The following is a 23,094-nucleotide window of genomic DNA, read 5'->3' on the forward strand; positions in this document are numbered from 1 at the left end:
CACAGTCGCGTCACTCACATCTAGGGTTTCCGGTTCAAAGGTGTCCAACGTGGTGTCTGCTGTAATTCAACGTTTGAAACTCTTAGCAATGAACGTTTGGTGAAATTGAAGAAAATACTAAAGAAGGGGGCGATACAAGTAAGCGTATTTGTTTTACTGTTTCTATATTCATTATATATCGGTACTTGCCAATAATGTAATTATTTGTTGATAGGCAAGCTGTGCTCTTTCAGTGTAATGTTACAGCGAGCTTAGCTAGCTAACCGGCCAAATTGTGAGATAGTAAGCTAACTTTAGCTAGCTATCTTTATCCAAGTAGGCTAGTTATGTAGTTGATAGTTGTCTTGTTGCGGCTTACATTTCAAATTATATGTTTAGCATGATGGTAGTTTATCCGCCAACTAGTTATTGTAACTAAGTCCATTAACGTTAGCTAACATTACTGTTTTACATGCAAAACTATTGATCCTCTTTTTAATTTTAACATGTATCTGTTTTCTTAGATACGCAACAATGGGGGAGTTCAAAGTGCACCGGGTTCGGTTTTTCGACTACATGCCCACAGCGATCAGAGCCATGGCATTCAATGCCCACACAGAGAGACTAGCCCTTGCACGAATGGATGGGAGTGTCGAGATTTTCAACTTCACTGACCACTATTTCCAGGAAAAAGTTAGTAGCTTACTTAATTATTTTATGGCATGTTCAGAATGTAAAGAAACATTTTGTAATGTTTGGTCATTACAGCCTAGCACATTTAAAAAATACTTTGAACCGCTCTCGTTTGGCCATTGTTGATCGACATTGTTGACAGAAATTGCCTCAGTGTGGTTGCTAAACTTGCCATTAACACTTGTTTTGGATCTGCAGGTTATCCCAGGGAAAGACTCCCGATCCATTGAGTCTCTGTGTTGGGTTGGAGGACGCCTTTTCAGTGCTGGCCTGAATGGAGAGATCACAGAATATGACCTGGAAAACCTAAGACCCAAGTACTCCATGGAGGCGTATGGGGGCCCCATTTGGACCATCATCAGCAATACTCAAGGGACACAATTAGCGGTCAGTTACCCCTCTAGAATCAATGTATTTTCAGAAATATTCAAATTATGCCTGCTTTCGGTGTATTTTTGTTGCTATTAAAACATTATAAATGTTGGTTTTTCACCTGTTAGATTGGATGTGAAGATGGGACAGTGAAGTTATTTGAAGTACTTGAAGAGCACATACAGTTTGAGCGCAATCTGGACAGACAAAAAGGTAAGATGGTCCACCCGATATCACAGGAAGGCCAAAAAGATCATCAAGGACAACAACCACCCGAGCCACGGCCTGTTCACCCCGCTAACATCCAGAAGGCGAGGTCAGTACAGGTGTATCAAAGTGGGGACCGAGAGACTGAAAAACAGCTTCTATCTCAAGGCCATCAGACTGTTAAACAGCCATCACTAAAATTGAGTGGCTGCTGCCAACATACTGACTCAACTCAAGCCATTTTAATAATGGGAAAATTGATGTAATCAATTTATCACTAGCCACTTTATATTATATAATGTTTACAGAACCTACATTACTCATCTCATATGTATATACTGTATGCTATACCATCTACTGCATCTTGCCATCTTGATTTAATTAAATGTATCACTAGCCACTTTAAACAATGCCACTATATGTTTTCATACCCTACATTACTCATCTCATATGATATACTGTACTCCATACCATCTACTGCATCTTGCCTATGCCGTTCGGCCATCACTCATTTATATATTTTTATGTACATATTCGTATTCATTCCTTTACACTTGTGTGTACAAGGTAGTTGTTGTGGAATTGTTAGGTTATTACTTGTTAGATATTACTGCATGGTCGGAACTAGAAGCACAAGCATTTCGCTACACTTGCATTAACACCTGCTAACCATGTGTATGTGACAAATGCATTTGATTTGATTCAATTGTCTAAAAATGTGTTCCTTCCTTAGATTGCAGCCTTTCTTATGCTATATGGGCATCCTCACTCACACTGTCAATGGGATTAGGGACATTGCCCATGGGTGTTGAGAACTAAACCTCTTGTTGTAGTGCAGCCCTGTTAAACGTTCGAATCCTGTCTTTCAGGTCGCATCATATCCCTCTCATGGCACCCCTCTGGCACACACATCGCTGCTGGCATGATGGACATGATCCGTGTCTTTGATGTTCCAACTGGTGAGCTATGATCTGCTTTGAATAATGAATTTACATTCGACCAGTAGTGATGAATTCATACTTGTTCCAATAGGCCAGTGAGGTTGTGGCGTTAAGTTGCAGTCTTTGTCAGTACACTGATGTCCATGTAGCTACTTGTAGTTTGATCCTGAACCCTGGTGTTTGCTGTCTCAGGTCATGCTGTACAGAGGCTCCTGGTGGACCGGGGCTTTGGAGGCTCTAAGAATCGGGAGACAGTAGTCTGGAGCGTGGCCTTCCTGTCAGACCATACTGTCGTCAGCGGGGACTCTGCTGGGAAGGTCCAAGTCTGGGACGGACACACCGGCACGCTTGTCAAAACACACCTGGTGACCAAGTGGGATGTGCTGGCACTGTCTGTCTCTAAGGTGAGAGGATTTTCTCTGTGATGGACACCTGGCATTAACAAATATCTTATCTCTCCTTCCGGATTGGTGCACTCTGTCTATTTTTATTCAGAGGGGAGAGAGCAGGTTGACATGTCTGAAGGCATGTATTTGTTTGACACAACTACTGTTTATGTTTCACTAGAATGGAGCTTCCTTCCTGACTTGGCTGTGTTTGATTGACAGGACGAGAGCAGTGTGGTGGCAGGGACGTCAGAAGGCACTGTGATCCAGTTCCAGTTCATTGCTCCTACTCTGCATCAGCAGCAGGACAAGGAGTGGGTCAGAACCAGGACCTTCAAGAACCACACACATGATGTCAGAGCCCTGGCTGAGATCGAGACTGCCATCGTCTCTGGAGGTCAGTACTAATGCTCAAATGGAGGAAGATGAAATGCTACTGTAGTACAATAAATGTTGCTTTATATTGACTGCATAAAGACTCATTCTGGATATATTATTTTCTCAGGCATGGATACCCACCTTGTAGTGAGACCCCTCTTGGAGAAGTTTGATGAGAAGTCACACGCTTCAGGACTTCGGAAGATCCACTTTCCCCACGTGAGTACAGAAATGGCAGAAATGACTCTGGTGTCAGAGTTGTTACAAATAATATCCATTGCATTGATTCTGAATAGTGAATTCAATGGAATATTCCTATTAACTATGAACATGTGTTTTTTATTATTATAGAATTGCCTTAAGGCTGGGTTTGATCCTGTTTTGTTGTTTTTTTCCCCAGCGGAATCTAGTATCCTGTGCAAAGAAGGCAGGACTACTGCTCTTCCAGTTCCCTGGTCAACTGGAGCTGTGGAGACTGGGAGATAGTGATGGACATGGTGAGAGCCACACACACACACACACACACTGTCTAGGAAGATGGGAGAAATACAGTCAATATCGTTGACTCTTTTCAAACAAACGGCAGTGGTCATCACACTTGTCTAGTAGGTATAGTTGTCGTGTGCAGTATTTGACGACTCATCTGTCTTCCTTTCAGGGAAGCCAGGAGACCGCTTGCCTCTGAAGAGGAAGCCGGAGAAACTCCTCCTTCTGAAGAGAAAGGTAGCTACATGGCTCCTGCATATCAACTTGATCAGTAGAACCATCCAAGATCACCAGACCCTTTGGCCTTTCCTCTTAGCTTATCTGAGCACAGTGAATCTGAGTGGCATAGTCTTGAGTTTATAAACTCAGCAAAAAAATAAACTTCCTCTGACAAGGCTATTAAGATACAGAAAATGTAGCTAAATCAAAGTTTTATGTTTATTATCCCTTCCCTTATGTTCTGGGGAAATTTGACCCGGGAAACAGAGTTTGAAATCACTAAAATACCATTTTACGTAACTTTTCCACCATGACCGTTCATGACCCTTCTAAACTCAGCAAAAAAAGAAACGTCCTCTCACTGTCAACTGCGTTTATTTTCAGCAAACTTAACTTGTAAATATTTGTATGAACATAAGATTCATTAACTGAGACATAAACTGAACCAGTTTCACAGACATGTGACTAACATAAATTTAATAATGTGTCCCTGAACAAAGGGGGGGTCAAAATCAAAAGTAACAGTCAGTATCTGGTGTGGCCACCAGCTGCATTAAGTACTGCAATGCATCTCCTCCTCATGGACTGCACCAGATTTGCCAGTTCTTGCTGTGAGATGTTACCCCACTCTTCCACCAAGGCACCTGCAAGTTCCCGGACATTTCTGGGGGGAATGGCCCTAGCCCTCACCCTCTGATCCAACAGGTCCCAGACGTGCTCAATGGGATTGAGATCCGGGCTCTTCGCTGGCCATGGCAGAACACTGACATTCCTGTCTTGCAGGAAATCACGCACAGAACGAGCAGTATGGCTGGTGGCATAGTCATGCTGGAGGGTCATTTCAGGATGAGCCTGCAGGAAGGGTACCACATGAGGGAGGAGGATGTAATGCACAGTATTGAGATTGCCTGCAATGACAACAAGCTCAGTCAGATGATGCTGTGACACACCGCCCCAGACCATGACGGACCCTCCACCTCCAAATCGATCTCGCTCCAGACTACAGGCCTCGGTGTAACGCTCATTCCTTCGACGATCACCCCTGGTGAGACAAAACCAAGACTCGTCAGTGAAGAGCACTTTTTGCCAGTCCAGTGATGGTGGGTTTGTGCCCATAGGCAACGTTGTTGCCTGTGATGTCTGGTGAGGACCTGCCTTACAACAGGCCTACAAGCCCTCAGTCCAGCCTCTCTCAGCCTATTGCGGACAGTCTGAGCACTGATGGAGGGATTGTGCGTTCCTGGTGTAACTCGGGCAGTTGTTGTTGCCATCCTGTACCTGTCCTGCAGGTGTGATGTTCGGATGTACCGATCCTCTGCAGGTGTTACACGTGGTCTGCCACTGCGAGGACGATCAGCTGTCTGTCCTGTCTCCCTGTAGTGCTGTCTTAGGCGTCTCACAGTACAGACATTGCAATTTATTGCCCTGGCCATATCTGCAGTCCTCTGCCTCCTTGCAGCATGCCTAAGGCACCTTCACGCAGATGAGCAGGGACCCTAAACATCTTTCTTTTGGTGTTTTTCATAGTCAGAAAGGCCTCTTTAGTGTCCTAAGGATTCATAACTGTGATCTTAATTGCCTACCGTCTGTAAGCTGTTAGTGTCTTAACGACTGTTCCACAGGTGCATGTTCATTTATTTGTTTGTGGTTCATTGAAGAAGCATGGGAAACAGTGTTTAAACCCTTTACAATGAAGAGCTGTGAAGTTATTTTGATTTTTACAAGTTATCTTTGAAAGACAGGGTCCTGAAAAGAGGACGTTTCTTTTTTTGCTGAGTTTATAATGTTAAAGCAATGCTGTTTAACTGTAGTTTTGTTGTGACCTTTGCCCCCAGGGTGAAGATCATATCTGCTGCAGTGCCCTGTCCTCCTGTGGAGGATGGCTAGCCTATTCCACCGTGTCCTGCATGCGTATCTACAGGCTGCAGACGGACAATAATAACATCAGTATTACCAAGGTATTACCAAATCCTGAATGTGGATAAAGTCAGCTTCCTCGCCTCTACTGTATCATGCGTGTTGCTCTGGCAGTAGTGGCAATGACAACAAAATGTATTCATATATTGAGATATTTCTTCTACTATTTGATCTCTGGTTATGAACTGATTTCCTCGATTGTGATCTAAAGTCAACATTACAGATTTGATTTCTCATTGTTTGACTAATTCATAAAATCCTGTTCTTGTTGATTGTCATTTGAGCTTGTGGAATCTGATCATGGATTGTGTTCAGTTTTCCAAGGGGCGGTGATATTTGCAATCATTCCAATGGACCAGACATTATTTCTATGCCATTATTAATTCATCCCAAAGGTGTTCGATGGTGTTGAGGTCAGTTCTTCCACTTCGAAAAACTATTTCTTTATGGACCTCACTTTGTTCATGGTTGCATTGCCATGGTGAAACAGGAAAGGGCCTTCCCCAAACTGTTGCCACAAAGTTGGAAGCACAGAATTGTCTAGAATGTCATTCTATGCTGTAGCATTAAGATTTCCCTTCATTGGAACTAATGGGCCTAGTCCGAACAATGAAAAACAGAAAAACAATTAGACCATTATTCATCCTCCACCAAACTTTACAGTTGGCACTATGCATTCAGGCAGGTAGCGTTCTCCTGAGATTCGTCCGTTGGACTGCCAGATGGTGAACTATTATTCATCACTCCAGAGAACGCGTTTCCACAGTTTTACACCACTCCAGCCGACGCTTGGCATTGCGCATGGTGATCTTAGGAGTGTGTGGTTGCTTGGCTATGATAAGCTATTGACACAGTTCTTGTGCTGAAGTTGCTTCCAAAGGCAGTTTAGAACTCGGTAGTGAGTGTTGCAACCGAGGACAGACACATTTTACGCGCTTCAGCACTCGGGGGTTGGGGAGGGGGTCCTTTTTTGTGAGCTTGTGTGGCCTACCACTTCACGGCTGAGCCGTTGTTGCTCCTAAACATTTCCACTTCACAGTAACAGCACTTACAGTTGACAGGGACATCTCTAGAAGGACAGAAATTTGACAAACGGACTTGGCATCCTATGACAGTGCCACGTTGAAAATCACTGAGCTCTTCAGTAAGGCCATTCTACTGCCATGTTTGTCTATGGCGATTGTATGGCTGTGTGCTCGATTTTATACACTTGTCAGCAACGGGTGTGGCTGAAGTAGCCGAATCCACTGATTTGATGGGGTGTCCACATACCTTTGTGTGTATATATAGTGTAGCCAGCAATATATATATATTTTTGAATATATTTGAACTACCTCACTTGTCACCCCCTCCCAGGTATCCAAACTCCCAAAGGTTCTGCGCTCTGCACACCAGCTCTGCTTCTCCTCGGACTCCTCCAAGATGTTTGCTGCCTCCAGCCAATCATCTGTCCTCGTTATTGCTCTTACCCAGTCTGAGTGCAAGTATGTGCACACCCTCAAGCCCAAGTCAGGTCAGTGGATCCTCCGATATGTCACCTCAATTTGGTTGTTCTTCACTGAAAAACCATAGCTTTCTTTTGTATAATTCCAATTCTAAACTCTGATTGTGGCAGCATGGTCTCACTCTGTGACGTTTCCTTCTCCAGGGTCCAGACAGCCCATTCACCTAATGACGACCAGTGTAGATGGGAAGTGGCTGGCGGCCGCAAATAGTGACTGTGAGATCCACGTCTACAATCTACAGAAACTAAAGGTGGGTGGTGTCGTGTCGTGTCTTTGGCTATGCCGGATTAAGTGATATGACATGCTAACTTATAAAATGATTTCTCTGTAATTAATATTACCTGATTAAGCTAATCATGTAAATGTAATTAACTAGAAAGTCGGGGCACCACGGAAGAACATTTATAGAGCCGTTATCTTCCGAATAAACTCTTAAAATACTTTGTAATATTTTACCTCGATAGCAGTCAATATTAACCCTTGTCTTATTTTCAGTCTCATAATGAAAGTTGTAAATTCTTGGCTATCTTCACGAACCCTGGCTAACAAGTTGAATCAGCAATACAAAATTGGGTTTAATTATTTATTTACTAAATACCTAACTAATCACACAGAATTACAAATACACAGAATACAATGATGTCATACAGAATTCACCCCTGGTGAACGGAACCTGTATGAAAGCTGGTTACACAAAGGAAAGGGGGTTGGGCTTGAATGAAAGAGCGGGAAGATTTAGGAACACAGAAACAGCAGCTATGCTATCGTAAATACATTATCTTATGCATTCTAAATTACCGCCCATTTGGAAAAGGAAAATGCAATAAATATTTACTCTGAGCTGCGCTTCGGTAGATTGGTCGTAGATGCTGGCCGGGTTGGCCAACAGATCTCCCTGTTTTCGGAAGAATGTCAATGGTGGTCAATTGGATACGTGGTGGTATCTTCGTCTGGTTGTTAGACTGGATCCGTCATCCGTCCTTTCCTAGCCCACGTAAGCAGCGGCCGCTGCTAACTCAACGGCTAGGAAGTAGCACTTCTGTAGTGAATAAGCTCAAAGTTCATACCATTCGCCTCCAAAGCTCACGCCGAGGTTGGCTTAGTTCTGTTCTTGACATGTGTGTCCTTCTAACGTAGAGGCTGCAGACCTCCCGTACTGGAACCACTGGTTATCTTTTCGTCAAAGGCTTATATAGTGGAGAGGGGGAGGGAGGTGTTTCATCGTTTATAACCCCTGTCTCTTCACAGGGTTGGGCCACTGATCGAGCAGGGCACTTTCCTTATGAAAACCCAAATCTCTCATTCGGAAGCTAAAATTACATTTCATCTCCTAACAAACATTTTCAATATCAAACATTTCAATTGCATAACAATTCCATGTGACTCTGATAACTAGAGGGCGTATACTTTTCTCAGGTACAGTTTATGTCGTCCTGTCATCAGTCATAATGTCTCAGATGACAACCGAACTGACATGCATACTCATTACGTTCCCAAGCATATTTCCAACTGGTTTTATTAACAAAATATGTGGTACCTTTCCCCATTTGTTTGATGTTCCCAGACTCTCTATATTTAACACAGGCTATTCAAGTCCTTCAGTAGATTCAGAGAGGGGAAGGGAGAAAGGTATTTATGGGGGGGGGGGGGGTCATAAACCTTACCCACAGGCCAACGTCATAACAATGGGTTATCCGCTGATCCAGCCAGGCTCTACAGCTGCTTGTTAGACTACAAGTAACATTGTAAAAGTTGTATAATCTGCTACCGATGACAGCCTCTCATGGCCCTGTTCTTGTGTTCCAGCTCCATTGTATAGTACCTGTTTATGGTTCCTGTCCCAGTGCCATGGGGATCCACCCCACCACCAACAACCTGACCATGGTGCACGCTGACCAACAGGTAAACACCATGCCACCTCTCATACTGCCACCTCTCATACTGCCACTGCAGTTGTAGATATTAGTATCTCTCAATTATACCTTTTTTACAGGATTCATCTTGTTGAAATTGTTATTTCCCCTGTAGGTTTATGGTTTAGTACTCTTGACACGTGTAGTTATGCTGACTGTTCTGTGGTGTATGTCTGTAGTTATTTGAGTACTCTATAGTGGAGAAGCAGTACACAGACTGGAGCCGAAAGCTGCAGAAGCAGGGGCTTCACAACGTGTGGTTGGACCGGGACACACCCGTCACCCACGTGACCTTCAACCAGAAAAACCCAAATCAAGTTGTCCTGCACGACATGCACATGTTCTGCATAATCGACCAAAGTCTGGTAAGAAACCTGCATTTCCCTAAGGCATCCTCCTTTTTGTTTTTCTTTCAAGTGTTTATTCATCAATCCTTGTCATAATGGCCTTATTGGTGTTAGTGGCCTAGTATGGATCATATTGAATGTAACATTTAGAATACACCTGCTGTAAGTGGCCTGTGAGATTAACACTGTCCCCTTCTCTCCCCCTCAGCCCCTCCCTGACCAGAAGACCCAGTTTTACAATCAGATCACCCTCAGGAGCCTATCAGAGCAGGAGAGGCCCAGTCACCTCCATGCTTTCAAAATATGCAAAACCTTCCAGGTGAGAGTCTCTTCTTTTTGGCCAGGTAGAACCCAAACCCAAACTGGGACAATATCAGGATTCTGTTGGATATACCCTATATACAGTGATGTTTAAATCCTGTAAATATAACGGGTCAAATCAGTATGTTTTATTCATGTGTCTGTTCCTATGATATGTCCTGTGTAGGACCTGTTGTGTGTGAGCCTGTTGGATGACCAGTCTCTGGTGGTGGTGGAGCGCCCTCTCCTGGCCATCACATCTCAGCTGCCCGCTCCAGTCCGACAGAAAAAGTTTGCCACATAAACATGGAGGAGAAGTGTGTTTTTATGTGTGTCTGTGGCTGCACTTCAATTCTCTACCCTTCTCCCTGAGGTGGACATACATTCATTGGATTTTAAAAGAATGCCATTTCAGGTAGCAGGGGAGGGAATCGGAACACAGCCTGTGTCTTCACCCCTGACCCATGCTTTGTAAAGACTGATACATTAATAAATAAAATATTTACTGTAATGTACAGACTGTTTTGTCATCTACCCCAAGGTAGTCACCTAAAGTTAGCAAGAATGGTAAATTGTGCTTTTGTGTTAATGGTTAGGTTTTAGTGTAACGTTTCTCAGTTATTTAGGTCTGTACATTCATGTAAATACCTGAGCATACCTCAAACAAAGTTTATTTAGAATACACAAAGCAACATTACAGCACCAGTTTGACAACATTTGGATATCACTGTTTCACTCAGAGTTACATCTTGTTCATACCTCTAGCTTATTAATTGTGGAATTCAGTCTTTGTGTGTAGACCAGCTTATTCTCCTGTTAGAAGAGGCAGCCTTGAAACTGAGCACCATTTCATATAGTACTCAAATACAGACATGGATACTTGACGTGGACTCCTAAACACTCACTTTTTATTATACTAAAGCACATTTTTGTGAAAATACTGTATGGAACAGGATCAATTTGATTCACTTTTGCTAGTTTGAACTCTCCGATGTTCTGATAAATGATGTGATCATTGGTGTAAGGCCTAGATTGCTCTCCCACTATGATAGACAGACAGGCTTTGTTCAAGCTGTCAGTAGAGTGGAGGGCTGTTGTGAAGTTATTACATGAATGTATGGAGTCTGTTTGTGGTTCTGGTTGACCACCAGCTGTTTCTGGATCGGTTTCTGGGTTTCAGTCTGATAGCCATAAATCCTGTGTGTTTATGGGACCTTCATCCTGCTCGCCTGAAGGTGAGCGGGCCAACAGCAGCACATGGTTCTTATTTCCTATTGACCAGCCCTCAATGGGCCTCAGGTTAGGATTCAATGGCTGGGTTTACACAGGCAGCCCAATTTTGATATTTTTTCCACTAGTTTTGAGCAATCACATTTCTTTTCACAGATATTTTTCAGAGCTGATCTGATTGGTGAAAATACTTATTAGTGGGAGAAAGATCAGCGTTGGTCTGCCTAGGTGGCAGGTGTGTGTCTGGTTGTGGAGTGTTTTGCAGTGGATCTACTTAGTGTATAGAATAATGGCATGTTTTATTTCCCAGTTTGAGATGGAAAGAAAAGTGCTTCGATGTTTACTGTGTCTTATACCTTTCTGTTTCAACCATAATGCCATTATTCCTAACCCATGACTAAATCACAACACGTTTTGTGTGTGTGTGTGTAAATCTCTCAAAGTAGTGGGTTAACCCTGCCTGGACCATTATTACAACAAAATTGAGTATACCAGCTAGAGAAGAGGTAGGAAATGTAGGCTTGTTTTCATCCTTTTCCCAGGCCAGACATGAGATGTAACGCACCGTGAGGTTACCAGGTCTGGTTTGGTTGTGTTCTGTTGATGAGAGGTTTGGTATCTGGGCTCTGATAGCTGAGGTTCTGTGGAGAGGTATCCGATGCTCTAAGGAGGGATACGAGAAAGACATTGATCTGTTGTGATGAGTATCAGCATTTACAGTGAGGGGAAAAAAGTATTTGATCCCCTGCTGATTTTGTACATTTGCCCACTGACAAAGAAATGATCAGTCTATAATTTTAATGGTAGGTTTATTTGAACAGTGAGAGACAGAATAACAACAAAAAAATCCAGAAAAACGCATGTCAAAAATGTTATAAATTGATTTGCATTTTAATGAGGGAAATAAGTATTTGACCCCTCTGCAAAACATGACTTAGTACTTGGTGGCAAAACCCTTGTTGGCAATCAGAGGTCAGGCGTTTCTTGTAGTTGGCCACCAGGTTTGCACACATCTCAGGAGGGATTTTGTCCCACTCCTCTTTGCAGATCTTCTCCAAGTCATTAAGGTTTCAAGGCTGACGTTTGGCAACTCGAACCTTCAGCTCCCTCCACAGATTTTCTATGGGATTAAGGTCTGGAGACTGGCTAGGCCACTCCAGGACCTTAATGTGCTTCTTCTTGAGCCACTCCTTTGTTGCCTTGGCTGTGTGTTTGGGGTCATTGTCATGCTGGAATACCCATCCACAACCCATTTTCAATGCCCTGGCTGAGGGAAGGAGGTTCTCACCCAAGATTTGACGATACATGGCCCCGTCCATCGTCCCTTTGATGCGGTGAAGTTGTCCTGTCCCCTTAGCAGAAAAACACCCCCAAAGCATAATGTTTCCACCTCCATGTTTGACGGTGGAGATGGTGTTCATGGGGTCATAGGCAGCATTCCTCCTTCTCCAAACACGGCGAGTTGAGTTGATGCCAAAGAGCTCCATTTTGGTCTCATCTGACCACAATGCTTTCACCCAGTTGTCCTCTGAATCATTCAGATGTTCATTGGCAAACTTCAGACGGGCATGTATATGTGCTTTCTTGAGCAGGGGGACCTTGCGGGCGCTGCAGGATTTCAGTCCTTCACGGCGTAGTGTGTTACCAATTTGTTTTCTTGGTGACTATGGTCCCAGCTGCCTTGAGATCATTGACAAGATCCTCCCGTGTAGTTCTGGGCTGATTCCTCACCATTCTCATGATCATTGCAACTCCACGAGGTGAGATCTTGCATGGAGCCCCAGGCCGAGGGAGATTGACAGTTCTTTTGTGTTTCTTCCATTTGCGAACAATCGCACCAACTGTTGTCACCTTCTGACCAAGCTGCTTGGCGATGGTCTTGTAGCCCATTCCAGCCTTGTGTAGGTCTACAATCTTGTCCCTGACATCCTTGGATAGCTCTTTGGTCTTGGCCATGGTGGAGAGTTTGGAATCTGATTGATTGCATCTGTGGGCAGGTGTCTTTTATACAGGTAACAAGCTGAGATTAGGAGCACTCCCTTTAAGAGTGTGCTCCTAATCTCAGCTCGTTACCTGTCTAAAAGACACCTGAGAGCCAGAAATCTTTCTGATTGAGAGGGGGTCAAATACTTATTTCCCTCCATTAAAATGCAAATCAATTCATAACATTTTTGACATGCGTTTTTTTATTTTTTATTCTGTCTCTCACTGTTCAAATAAACCTACCATTAAAATTATAGACTGATCATTTCTTTGTCAGTGGGCAAACGTACAAAATCAGCAGGGGATCAAATACTTTTTGTCAGAAATGATTGTAGCTTGTTAGATTTTTCTTTGATAGCTCTGGCATAGGAAAAACATTTTGATGAGGGGAAAATCGATACTGTTACGTAGAGCAATATTATTTGGGACAATATATATTTTTAGCTGCCGCTAAATCGTCTGTACCTGTGCCAAAATGCTTGTATTTTTCACCCTATAGCTTCTTCTCCATCTTTTAAAATAGTGAGCCAACATGTTTTCAGCACTTTTATTTCCATGACTGATCAAAGCAAATGCACTTATGCTCTCTCTAGTCTCTCTGCAGCAGACATATGGAGAGCAATATCTTTGGAACATCAAATCGTAATACATATTTTATTGGCACCTAAATATCGTGATATCATATAGTGAGGTCCCTGGTAATTCTCAGCCCTCGCAAATAATATAGGCTATATAATATAGGCTACCCCTAAAAAAACAAAATAAATACAAAATAATATAGGCTATATTCTGTCCCTTTGTTTTTCTAAATGCCATCTAGATCTAGTTTTCTATCCCAGTAAGACCTACCTCATCCCAGATGTTTGTGCTGGTGTTTCTCATAGGCCACAGCATTATTAGAGCTGCTTCCAGTTCCTATGGTGGAGAAATGACAGGCGTGTGAAAGAGACCCCAGTAGTTGATCCAAATGCAGTATAATGATTGAGTATACAGGACAGTTGATCATCACACCTACCCAAGTAATCCTTATAGTCCTTGTAGGACTTTTGCCTCATGGGACGTCCATCTGGAAGAGAAAGAGCACCTCCAGTTAGTTTATGGCAGTTAGAACTCCATCGAATGAGTGTTGACTGAATCTGACCTTACCAGAGTTACCACGTGACTTGATGCACTGTCCTCTGTTGGGGATGCCAACAGCGGGGTTTCCTTGGTTGATGATGTGGCACTCGTAGCCGGTGGGACAGTGAAGGGGCTCGTCCCCATCCTCTGTGGTGCTGCATGCCTCCGCTAGAGGGAAGGTGGCACACAGGTCAGAGGTCAACTAAATACACATACTGATGATGTAGAGTTCAGGTGGGTTTAATGGTTCCAGGCTACTCACCCTGCAGTACCTCCTCTGGACCGTCTAGAAGCCAGCCATTCCCTCCCAGCCACCGAGGCTTGGGTTGAACCAGCCAGTCCAGCACTGATCAACACAAACACGCGTCATTGGAAAGTTTGATCCTAATTATATCTTCAGTACTTTACTGCATATCCTTGTGCCAATGGTTAGAACCATGCTCACGCTATATATGACCATGTGTGTTGTCAAATGGGTTGATAAGTATGGTTTTGTGTACTGTATACTAGATCTATGGTGCTTACCTGGTGGTGGCTGCACTGATTCCAGACAGGCGTAGATGCAGCCGTTGTAACAGCAGCGTTTGTGGCGCTCACACTCTGAGTCAGAGCGGCAGCCGGGCACCTCGCAGGCCCGCTCCGGCAGCATCTGAGGTGGGGGTGGGCAGCGGTCGTTCTTTTGGTGCTGGGTGGACTGGGACTGCTGGTTCGGATACTCATAGTCCTGAGAGGAGATAAGATAATTACTTTATTGTTTGCACAGAAATTTGCGATCTATTATCCTGAGACTGAAATATAAAGAGACCTGGATCATTTCCAACATAATAGCTACAGTAGGCCTACAAAGATAAATAATGGTAAGTGTACTTGTACTATCCTTTTGACCAGCAGGTGGCAGTAACTGATTTTTGTAACATACTTGTTGCAACTTTTTCCATCAGCTTCTTCTATTTGTTATGTTTTCAGTGTTATGTAGCTGTCGTGCCTGTCAGTACTCAACATGTGGGGGGATGAAGAATTGAAGAGTAATTCAATAAGGAGGGAAATAGGGCTGTGAACATGAGCCAGAGATCTCCATATGTGATACACTGTCAATTTTTTAAAATATATATTTTTTATTTATTTCACCTTTATTTAACCAGGTAGGCTAGTTGAGAACAAGTTCTCATTTACAACTGCGACCTGGCCAAGATAAAGCAAAGCAGTGCGACACAAACAACAGAATGGAATGGAATAAACAAGCGTATAGTCAATAAAACAATAGAAAAAAAAGAAAGTCTATATACAGTGTGTGCAAATGGCGTGAGGAGGTAAGGCAATAAATAGGCCATAGTGGCAAAGTAATTACAGTTCAGCAAATTAACACTGGAGTGATAGATGAGCAGATGATGATGTGCAAGTAGAAGTACTGGTGTGCAAAAGAGCAGAAAAGTAAATAACAATATGGGGATGAGGTAGGTAGATTGGGTGGGCTATTTACAGATGGGCTATGTACAGCTGCAGCGATCGGTTAGCTGCTCAGATAGCTGATGTTTAAAGTTAGTGAGGGAAATATAAGTCTCCAGCTTCAGCGATTTTTGCAATTCGTTCCAGTCATTGGCAGCAGAGAAGTTGAAGGAAAGGTCGGCCAAAGGAGGTGTTGGCTTTGGGGATGACCAGTGAGATATACCTGCTGGAGCGTGTGCTACGGGTGAGTGTTGTTATTGTGACCAGTGAGCTGAGATAAGGCGGAGCTTTAAGGAGGAGGTCAAGGAGGTCCTGCCTGCCTCAAACCTACACGCATTCTCCACCTCTCCTGAACAGTGGTGATCTGTGATTGTGCCTCAAATCCACACACATTCTCCACCTCTCCTGAACAGTGGTGGTCTGTGATTGTGCCTCAAACCCACACACATTCTCCCCCTCTCCTGAACAGTGGTGGTCTGTGATTGTGCCTCAAACCCACACACATTCTCCACCTCTCCTGAACAGTGGTGGTCTGTGATTGTGCCTCAAACCCACACACATTCTCCCCCTCTCCTGAACAGTGGTGGTCTGTGATTGTGTCTCAAACCCACACACATTCTCCACCTCTCCTGAACTGTGGTGGTCTGTGATTGTGCCTCAAACCCACACACATTCTCCCCCTCTCCTGAACAGTGGTGGTCTGTGATTGTGTCTCAAACCCACACACATTCTCCACCTCTCCTGAACTGTGGTGGTCTGTGATTGTGCCTCAAAGCCACACACATTCTCCCCCTCTCCTGAACAGTGGTGGTCTGTGATTGCTTGTAAAGAGCTTGTGAAACACTTACATAATCAGATCTGTAATACAGCCATGACTGTGCTTACTGCTTTGCTTGGTTCAATAAGCTACAACTATTTCCATGCACCCATGTGCTGAACTTCGCCCATTAGAGGCTGCACTTCCTGTGAGCTCTGGAGGAGGTCATAGGTCAAGCGTAGGTTTATTTAGGTTTGTGGTCACTGTATGTGATGTGCATTTAACCACACCACTTTCCTATTTTCTAGTGTTATTTCACAGAGGAGCTGCTCTGGCCCATCAGCAGATCCAGTGAGGTCAGGTTTCCAGTTGCAGTTGAAGTATTGTACGGTGCCAACCAGACTCAATCTGGGAGGCTCACGCTGCCAATACAAATTCCTCTCCTCTATCATCCTTCATCAAGGAGTAGTTAATCAGAATGCAAATGTTCCGCATTGTCTGGCCAAGAGAGAACCAAAGCTCATCTATAGCATGGAGCTCCATAGCAGAGACTGTAAATTCAGGTGTGCATCCTGCTGCTCACGAAGTGGATGCCCTCTCACTAAGTAGTTAATGCGCTTGCAGACTGCACAGAATTGTTAAAACTGCACTGTTTATATGGCAGACTAAGCAACTGCTCTTCCAAATCAACCGTAAAAATGAAAGCAAATGTTTGGTATGGGTGTTTGTGACACACAGAATGCGTATTTGTAATAAACACACAAATCGTTTGCTTCATCAGCTGCCAGCATGGTGGGTGGGGTGCTGGTTCTCACCACAGCTCAGTGACTGAATCAACTTGTGGCGTTGGCGTGGCAACACATAGGGGCACTACTTTCTGGCCCTCCCTGTCAGTGTGACCACAGTGCGTCCTCAGGCTGTGCCTTGGTTAGGGTATTGATCTTGATTTGACGCCAATTGACTACGTCTTAGGACCACTTCCAGATTGTTTATGTACTTTACAGTGATTCACCTTCCTTAAAGTTAATCTTTTGTGCTCTTGACTTCATCAGGGTTCTCTTCATTCTGAGAATTTGTGCTTTTAGCAGACATGGTCTACGTTGGCCAGATTGGAACAGGCATCTCTCAGATCTTCTGACTGTCTGTCTCCTGAGAGTTTCTAGGCCTAGTCATATTAACCTAACCTATAGTATCTCAAAACCAGTGGAAAAGTCAAAGAGAAGCCAATCAAATGTCATAATGCTGTTGTCTACAAAATGATTCTAATCCTATAAACACATAATTATGGGACGCAAAGTAGGCCATTCACTTTTATCCTCATGTCATCCTATATCTTTACAAATGCAACTCCAGGTTCAAAGTACAAGAATGAGACTGATTATCTCTGTGAATGGATAATGTGAGTTACAGTGACCATGGTTCATTATATGCTCAGTTCCCATCGTTTCCCCTCAGATCTCAGTACCAGAGGAAGTAGTGTCTGGATCCAGTCTGTCAGTCTATTAGTCTGTCTGTCTGAGTGCCAAGCTGCCCTACCCTGTGATGCACTGTGCCGTGCTGCGTGTGTCTGTTTGATGTTCAGTCCCACATTGTTTATTTATTGTTTATTGGTATCTTCCTGTTGGGCCACAGAGATGCCGGCAGCCCTGTTATACCGGTGTTTACTGGGAGCTTTGTCTTCCAGAGCAGGGATTTCAAAGCTGAGCGCTACAGCTGTGGTCTAAAGCAATCAGAAACCAAATTTGGCTCCAGACTGCGATGTAAACTGGGATCAGGCCATTGAGGTCTGTATTGTATCTAGTTCTTAGATCTGACACTTCCTGATCCGGCTCCGGAGCACACCTCAGCCTCTCCAGTGACTATGTGTAATGTGATACTGTCATACAGCTCAAATGGATTGCACTGATTATTTCATGCTAGTCATACTTATGGCCATGCTATTTGGATCGGTATCTCCTCCTTTCTCATGTAATACAACTACATGTATTATCCAGCCTCCTTTCTCATGTAATACAACTACATGTATTCTCCAGCCTCCTTTCTCATGTAATACAACTACATGTATTCTCCAGCCTCCTTTCTCATGTAATACAACTACATGCATTATCCAGCCTCCTTTCTCATGTAATACAACTAACTACATGTATTATCCAGCCTCCTTTCTCATGTGATACAACTAACTACATGTATTATCCAGCCTCCTTTCTCATGTAATACAACTAACTACATGTATTATCCAGCCTCCTTTCTCATGTAATACAACTGCATGCATTATCCAGCCTCTTTCATGCAGAGTTCTCCTGTGCCGTGAAAGGTCTCTAGACCAGCCTTGCTCTAGACTTTCTGTGGCCCCTGGGCACTTAGTTCATTTCCTGCACCGACTCTGATTGACAGCTGGCAGGGTCTGACCTTAGTCTATAAAGAGATGGAGTGTAGCCAGACAAATGCTGGGGAGGTGGTGAAATTATGTTTTAGTCAGATATTATATCTGTTTGGGCTTCTTGCAGTCAATTTGCAGTCTATAAATTAATTGTAGCTATGTTCCTGACCCATCCACTCATGAAAAAATCGGCCTGCGGCTGAATCTAGTTGAGGGTGTACAGTAATGTCCAGACCATGCTCACATCATCTGACTGGGATTAACGTTCAGAATGCCTATCAAAGTCCACATCACCTGACCACCTCTGCCAGTGGGCTAAGTGTATTAACTATGACCTACCCAGCAGTATACTCAAACCAAGTATAAAACATACCTTACCTCCCGTGGATTTCTTCCAGAATATTTCTTCCAATATATTACTATATGGCAAGGCCATATGTTTTGTATTTGTTACGAATATTTTAGATTTTTGTCCTACTCATAGACAGAGTGGTATTTACTGGCTACAATAGAGGGATTATCTGCTATATTGAGTCCAGCCATCTTGGAATAGCCTATACTGTAAATGAACTTGGCCACAATGCTGGAATGTGCAAAGTTAGGATGCCTGTTCCAATTCGGTTCGTTCTGACGTTTTAGCACACAGACAGCCCAATTCCATGGGATTCATTCCCTTATAGCTACCATGGATAAAGAGCTGTAGCTGTGAGATGGTAAACAGAGGTGTGAGAATCACCTGGGGAGGACATAAAATGCTGAGAGAGGCCAAGGCAGACGGCCCAGAGCACAAACAGAACAGGAAGGCCAAGGATTTTCTGAGCATCTACAGGGCCAATCTAATTTCAGAGCCTGACAAAAGCCTGTCCCCATCGAGGGAAATGAATGGAACTGTACAGATTTAGTACAGTTCAGAACTTCATGAACATGCCCAGACACATGTCAGAAGTAGACTATATCCCCCTGGATGGGACACAATAACAGGAGTGTTACTCCAAAATTTGCATCAACATTCTCTGGGTGCTGTCTAAGCAGTGGCAGCTGTGGTTATTGAAATGCTCTCCCCACGCTAGCAGAATGTTTGCATGTTTCTGGCTGTGCTGGCCGGCTGTGCTGGCCGGCTGTGCTGGCGAACTGCTCATTCTACTTTGCTGGTCTGTAGGGAGAAAGAGAGCTGCACCCTGTGCCCCTCTGCCTCCTGCACCTCTCCCATCTCTCCCCTCCCTCTGTCTGCTGCTCTCACACAGGAGCCCCTCTGTGACAATGGCCATGCTCTGTTTCTCTGTGGTCAGTCTTCTGCATGACTGTCTGTCACTCCTCCACTTCTCACACAGCCTTCATGAAACCATAGTGCTGCTATTGCTAAGACTAAGCACACTGGAAGGGTTTACATGAATACGATGCCAGGGCTTTCAAAAGCTGTGTGATGATTGAATGACAAGGGCAATGATATTGACAATAGCTTATAAATGGCCTGACAACAAGGTGTCCATGCAGTCAATACTGAGTTCCTGCCTCAGCCATTAAACACCACTCTGTGGGCACTCTAATGGAGAGGGGTCACTGGGGGCTGCCTGGCAATGACATGAAATCATTTAATTAAACAGTCCAGTTAATTTGAGTCATCTCACTCAAGAACTTTGGCACTTATGAACTTTGCAGTTTAAGCTGCAATTACAGCGGAGCAAAGTGCCAGAAGGATTTGACCCAGTGCCCCAGTTCTGGACTAATCTGAGTCAGCACTACACTACGACTACTGACCTGAGGTGACCCAGTGCCCCAGTTCTGGACTAATCTGAGCCAGCACTACACTACGACTACTGACCTGAGGGGACAAGATAAGATTGCAGCACTGAGGAGGGTGCGCGTCTTGTTGGTTCCTGTTCGAATTTGTTTGCTCAGAATGTCCGGGCAATAATTTCCTTCGACCGACAAGCACTTCTGGATCCCTTACCATCGGGCAGAAGGTATCAAAGGATGAGGTCTGATACAAACAGGCTCAGAGACAGTTTCTATCAACAAGCCATCAGACTGCTGAACACTTGAACTGGACTGATCACCTGCACTGATTCTCCGCACCATAGCGGGCACACGCACACGCCCACACACGCACGCACGCACGCACACACACACACACACACACACATACACACACTGCTGCAGCAACAGTGTAGGTACTCATTTCAGCTCTAACTATCCCTCACCTTTTGGTTAAGCCCTCTCTTCCTGATCCGCCGGGCGCCTCCTGACACACGGAGACATACATACATACATTCATGCTACACACACATCACAACTGCTGCTACCAGACACTTATTACACTGCTCAGTTTATATACTGACCCCCCACCCTCCCCAATACACGTGTAAATATGGACTATATATTGTGCCTTCCTCTATTATAATATTATATTCTACTGAACCATTTACTTTATCTTCATATTTTTATATTTTATTATTTCTTATTGTTGATGCATTGTCAAGAAGGAACCATTTCGTTGGACGTTGTATACCATGTGTATCCTGTACATACTGTACGACTAATACAACTTGAAACCTGAAACCGACTGCCATCCACTGTACGGTAAGATAACTCATATTTAAACTAGTCGGATAAGCTCACCTAACATCCTGCAACCATTACTGGCTTATTCAGACAAAGAAAGAAAGGCAAGGGAAGGCAACAGGTGTTGCACATGCTGGTGCCATGGAGTTGTGAATGGAGAGTGATGGAAGTGAAAGAGGTGGAAGGCTTGGAGGGAGAAGGAGAATAAAGCATTAGGTCACGGCCACCTCAGCATGTTCCAATTAAAGTGGCTTTGAAGCAGCGTCCTTGAAGAATGTCAGTTTGGCCATCCGTCGTGAGGGAGGGGATCGAGAGAAAGAAAGAGGGAGAGAGAGAGAGAGGGGGGCACCATAGTGCACCGGCCCTCGTTAACTATGATCAATCAAACCTGCACTGAGCTGAGTTAACGAGCTAAGGCCCACTGAGTTCCTGCCCCAATAACCCTAACATCCTTTACACCAGGTTCACACAAACACATACACTCGTACCACACGCACACGCATCCTGCTCTGTACCTTCTATTTTGTAATCTTGTGAGAGTTTTTTTTATAGAATTCAAGCACATTACTCAGTACGTTTATCTTCAGACATACACACCTCTACTGAGCTCTTCAACAGAGACATAGTCACACCACTGTTAACACCCACCTCTCACCTCAGCTCCAAAACTGTTTTCAGTGTGAAACCTTCAAACTACACCCCTCTGCACCCTGCTAAAACAGAGTATGTATTGTATTTACACCAGCCTTTCTCTCTCTCTCTCTCTCTCACACACACACACACACACACACACACACACACACACACACACACACACACACACACACACACACACACACACACACACATTGCTGCAGCAACAGTGTAGGTACTCATATCAGCTCTAACTAACCCCCACCTTTTGGTTAAGCCCTCTCTTCCTGATCCGCCGGGCGCCTCCTGACCCACAGGACAGCACCAGCATGCATAGCACCAGCGGTATCCGGACATGACAGCCAGGCATGGTCTAACGCTGAACTCTTCCTGTACTCCTCACACTGTTTTGTCTCTTCTGCCGCCACTCCTTGTATTCTGTATTGTATCCTTCTTCCTTGGAGTTTAGAAAAGGTGGCCTGTTTTTCTTTGTATGTCTTGTGTTTTGTCCTTCCCTCCAACGCTGTGGTGTTCAGTCCAGTGCTTGGTATTCCTTATTGGGCCGGTGTTGAGGCAGGGGCTCCTGTTCTCATGCCTGTGAAGTCAGCGATTACACAAGCTCTGCTACAGGACAAGTCTTTATAGCCGTCTGAGCAGGGAAAACTGCAAGGGAAAATCAGAAAGAGGAATGGAAAGGAGGAGAAAGAATGAATAGAGCTACTGTGGAGAGAAAAGGAAAGAGGGAAATAGTTAGGGGAGTCAAGGAGAGGAAGTGAAAGGCAGCTGTCTGTGCATCAGTTATTCTGAGGAGAGGGTTAAATCAGTCTGCTGGCACGACAAGCACATCTGCCTATGAGTGAGCGAGGGAAGGAGGGAGGGAGGGAGCGGGAGGAGGGAGCCCTAAGGAGGGAGGGGAGAGAACAGAAGACCGAAAGATGTGTAGAATGATATATTGTTTCCCCATGTGTCTGTAACTAGAGAGAGAGAGAGAGAGAGAGAGAGAGATGGAGAGAGAGAGACATCCATCCTTGAGTTTGGGTATACAGTATTTGTCTTTGGGAATGTACTGTATGTGTAAAGAGAGTAGGAAAAACATTGAGGGCTAATTCTGACAGCATATAGTACATTTCCAGTATGGACTGTATGTTAGAGTTAATGTGTATGTATGCCTGTATTCAGTTATGATTGTTGTATGCATACATTTTACATAATGAGTTTCATTTGTGGAAATAGGAAATGCATGATATACAGTTGTGGCCAAAAGTTTTGAGAATGACACAAATATGAATTTTCACAAAGTCTGCTGCCTCAGTTTGTATGATGGCAATTTGTATATACTCC

At 44.1% G+C, this 23,094-nt stretch overlaps 2 protein-coding genes across 3 annotated transcripts; one reads left to right on the top strand and one right to left on the bottom strand.

Annotated features, from left to right (window-relative positions):
* The first annotated feature begins 1 nt into the window (after position 1).
* On the top strand, positions 2 to 10,154 carry utp4 (UTP4 small subunit processome component). Its single transcript, XM_014124267.3, has 17 exons — positions 2 to 138; positions 504 to 672; positions 871 to 1,059; positions 1,173 to 1,257; positions 2,121 to 2,210; positions 2,385 to 2,596; positions 2,801 to 2,975; positions 3,084 to 3,175; positions 3,357 to 3,453; positions 3,615 to 3,679; positions 5,497 to 5,619; positions 6,935 to 7,091; positions 7,227 to 7,333; positions 8,890 to 8,985; positions 9,176 to 9,361; positions 9,552 to 9,662; positions 9,831 to 10,154. The coding sequence occupies exons 2-17, from the start codon at positions 514 to 516 to the stop codon at positions 9,945 to 9,947; spliced, it is 2,061 nt and encodes a 686-aa protein (XP_013979742.1). The 5' UTR covers positions 2 to 138; positions 504 to 513; the 3' UTR covers positions 9,948 to 10,154.
* A 144-nt stretch (positions 10,155 to 10,298) lies between these two features.
* Positions 10,299 to 22,592, bottom strand: LOC106560881 (WAP four-disulfide core domain protein 1). 2 transcript variants are annotated; one of them, XM_014124269.2, is made up of 7 exons: positions 22,019 to 22,592; positions 14,501 to 14,699; positions 14,238 to 14,321; positions 14,003 to 14,143; positions 13,872 to 13,922; positions 13,706 to 13,771; positions 10,299 to 11,536 (listed from the first exon to the last, which is right to left on the bottom strand). In XM_014124269.2, the coding sequence occupies exons 1-6, from the start codon at positions 22,121 to 22,123 to the stop codon at positions 13,707 to 13,709; spliced, it is 645 nt and encodes a 214-aa protein (XP_013979744.1). In that variant the 5' UTR covers positions 22,124 to 22,592; the 3' UTR covers positions 10,299 to 11,536; position 13,706. The 2 variants fall into 2 exon arrangements, with proteins under 2 accessions (XP_013979744.1, XP_082813342.1); XM_082957216.1 differs by having other exon boundaries at positions 10,299 to 11,565.
* Between the last annotated feature and the right edge of the window lie 502 nt (positions 22,593 to 23,094).

The sequence above is a fragment of the Salmo salar genome, chromosome 10 (genome assembly GCF_965601325.2).
Source record: "Salmo salar chromosome 10, fSalSal1, whole genome shotgun sequence".
Classification (NCBI taxonomy): Eukaryota; Metazoa; Chordata; class Actinopteri; order Salmoniformes; family Salmonidae; genus Salmo; species Salmo salar.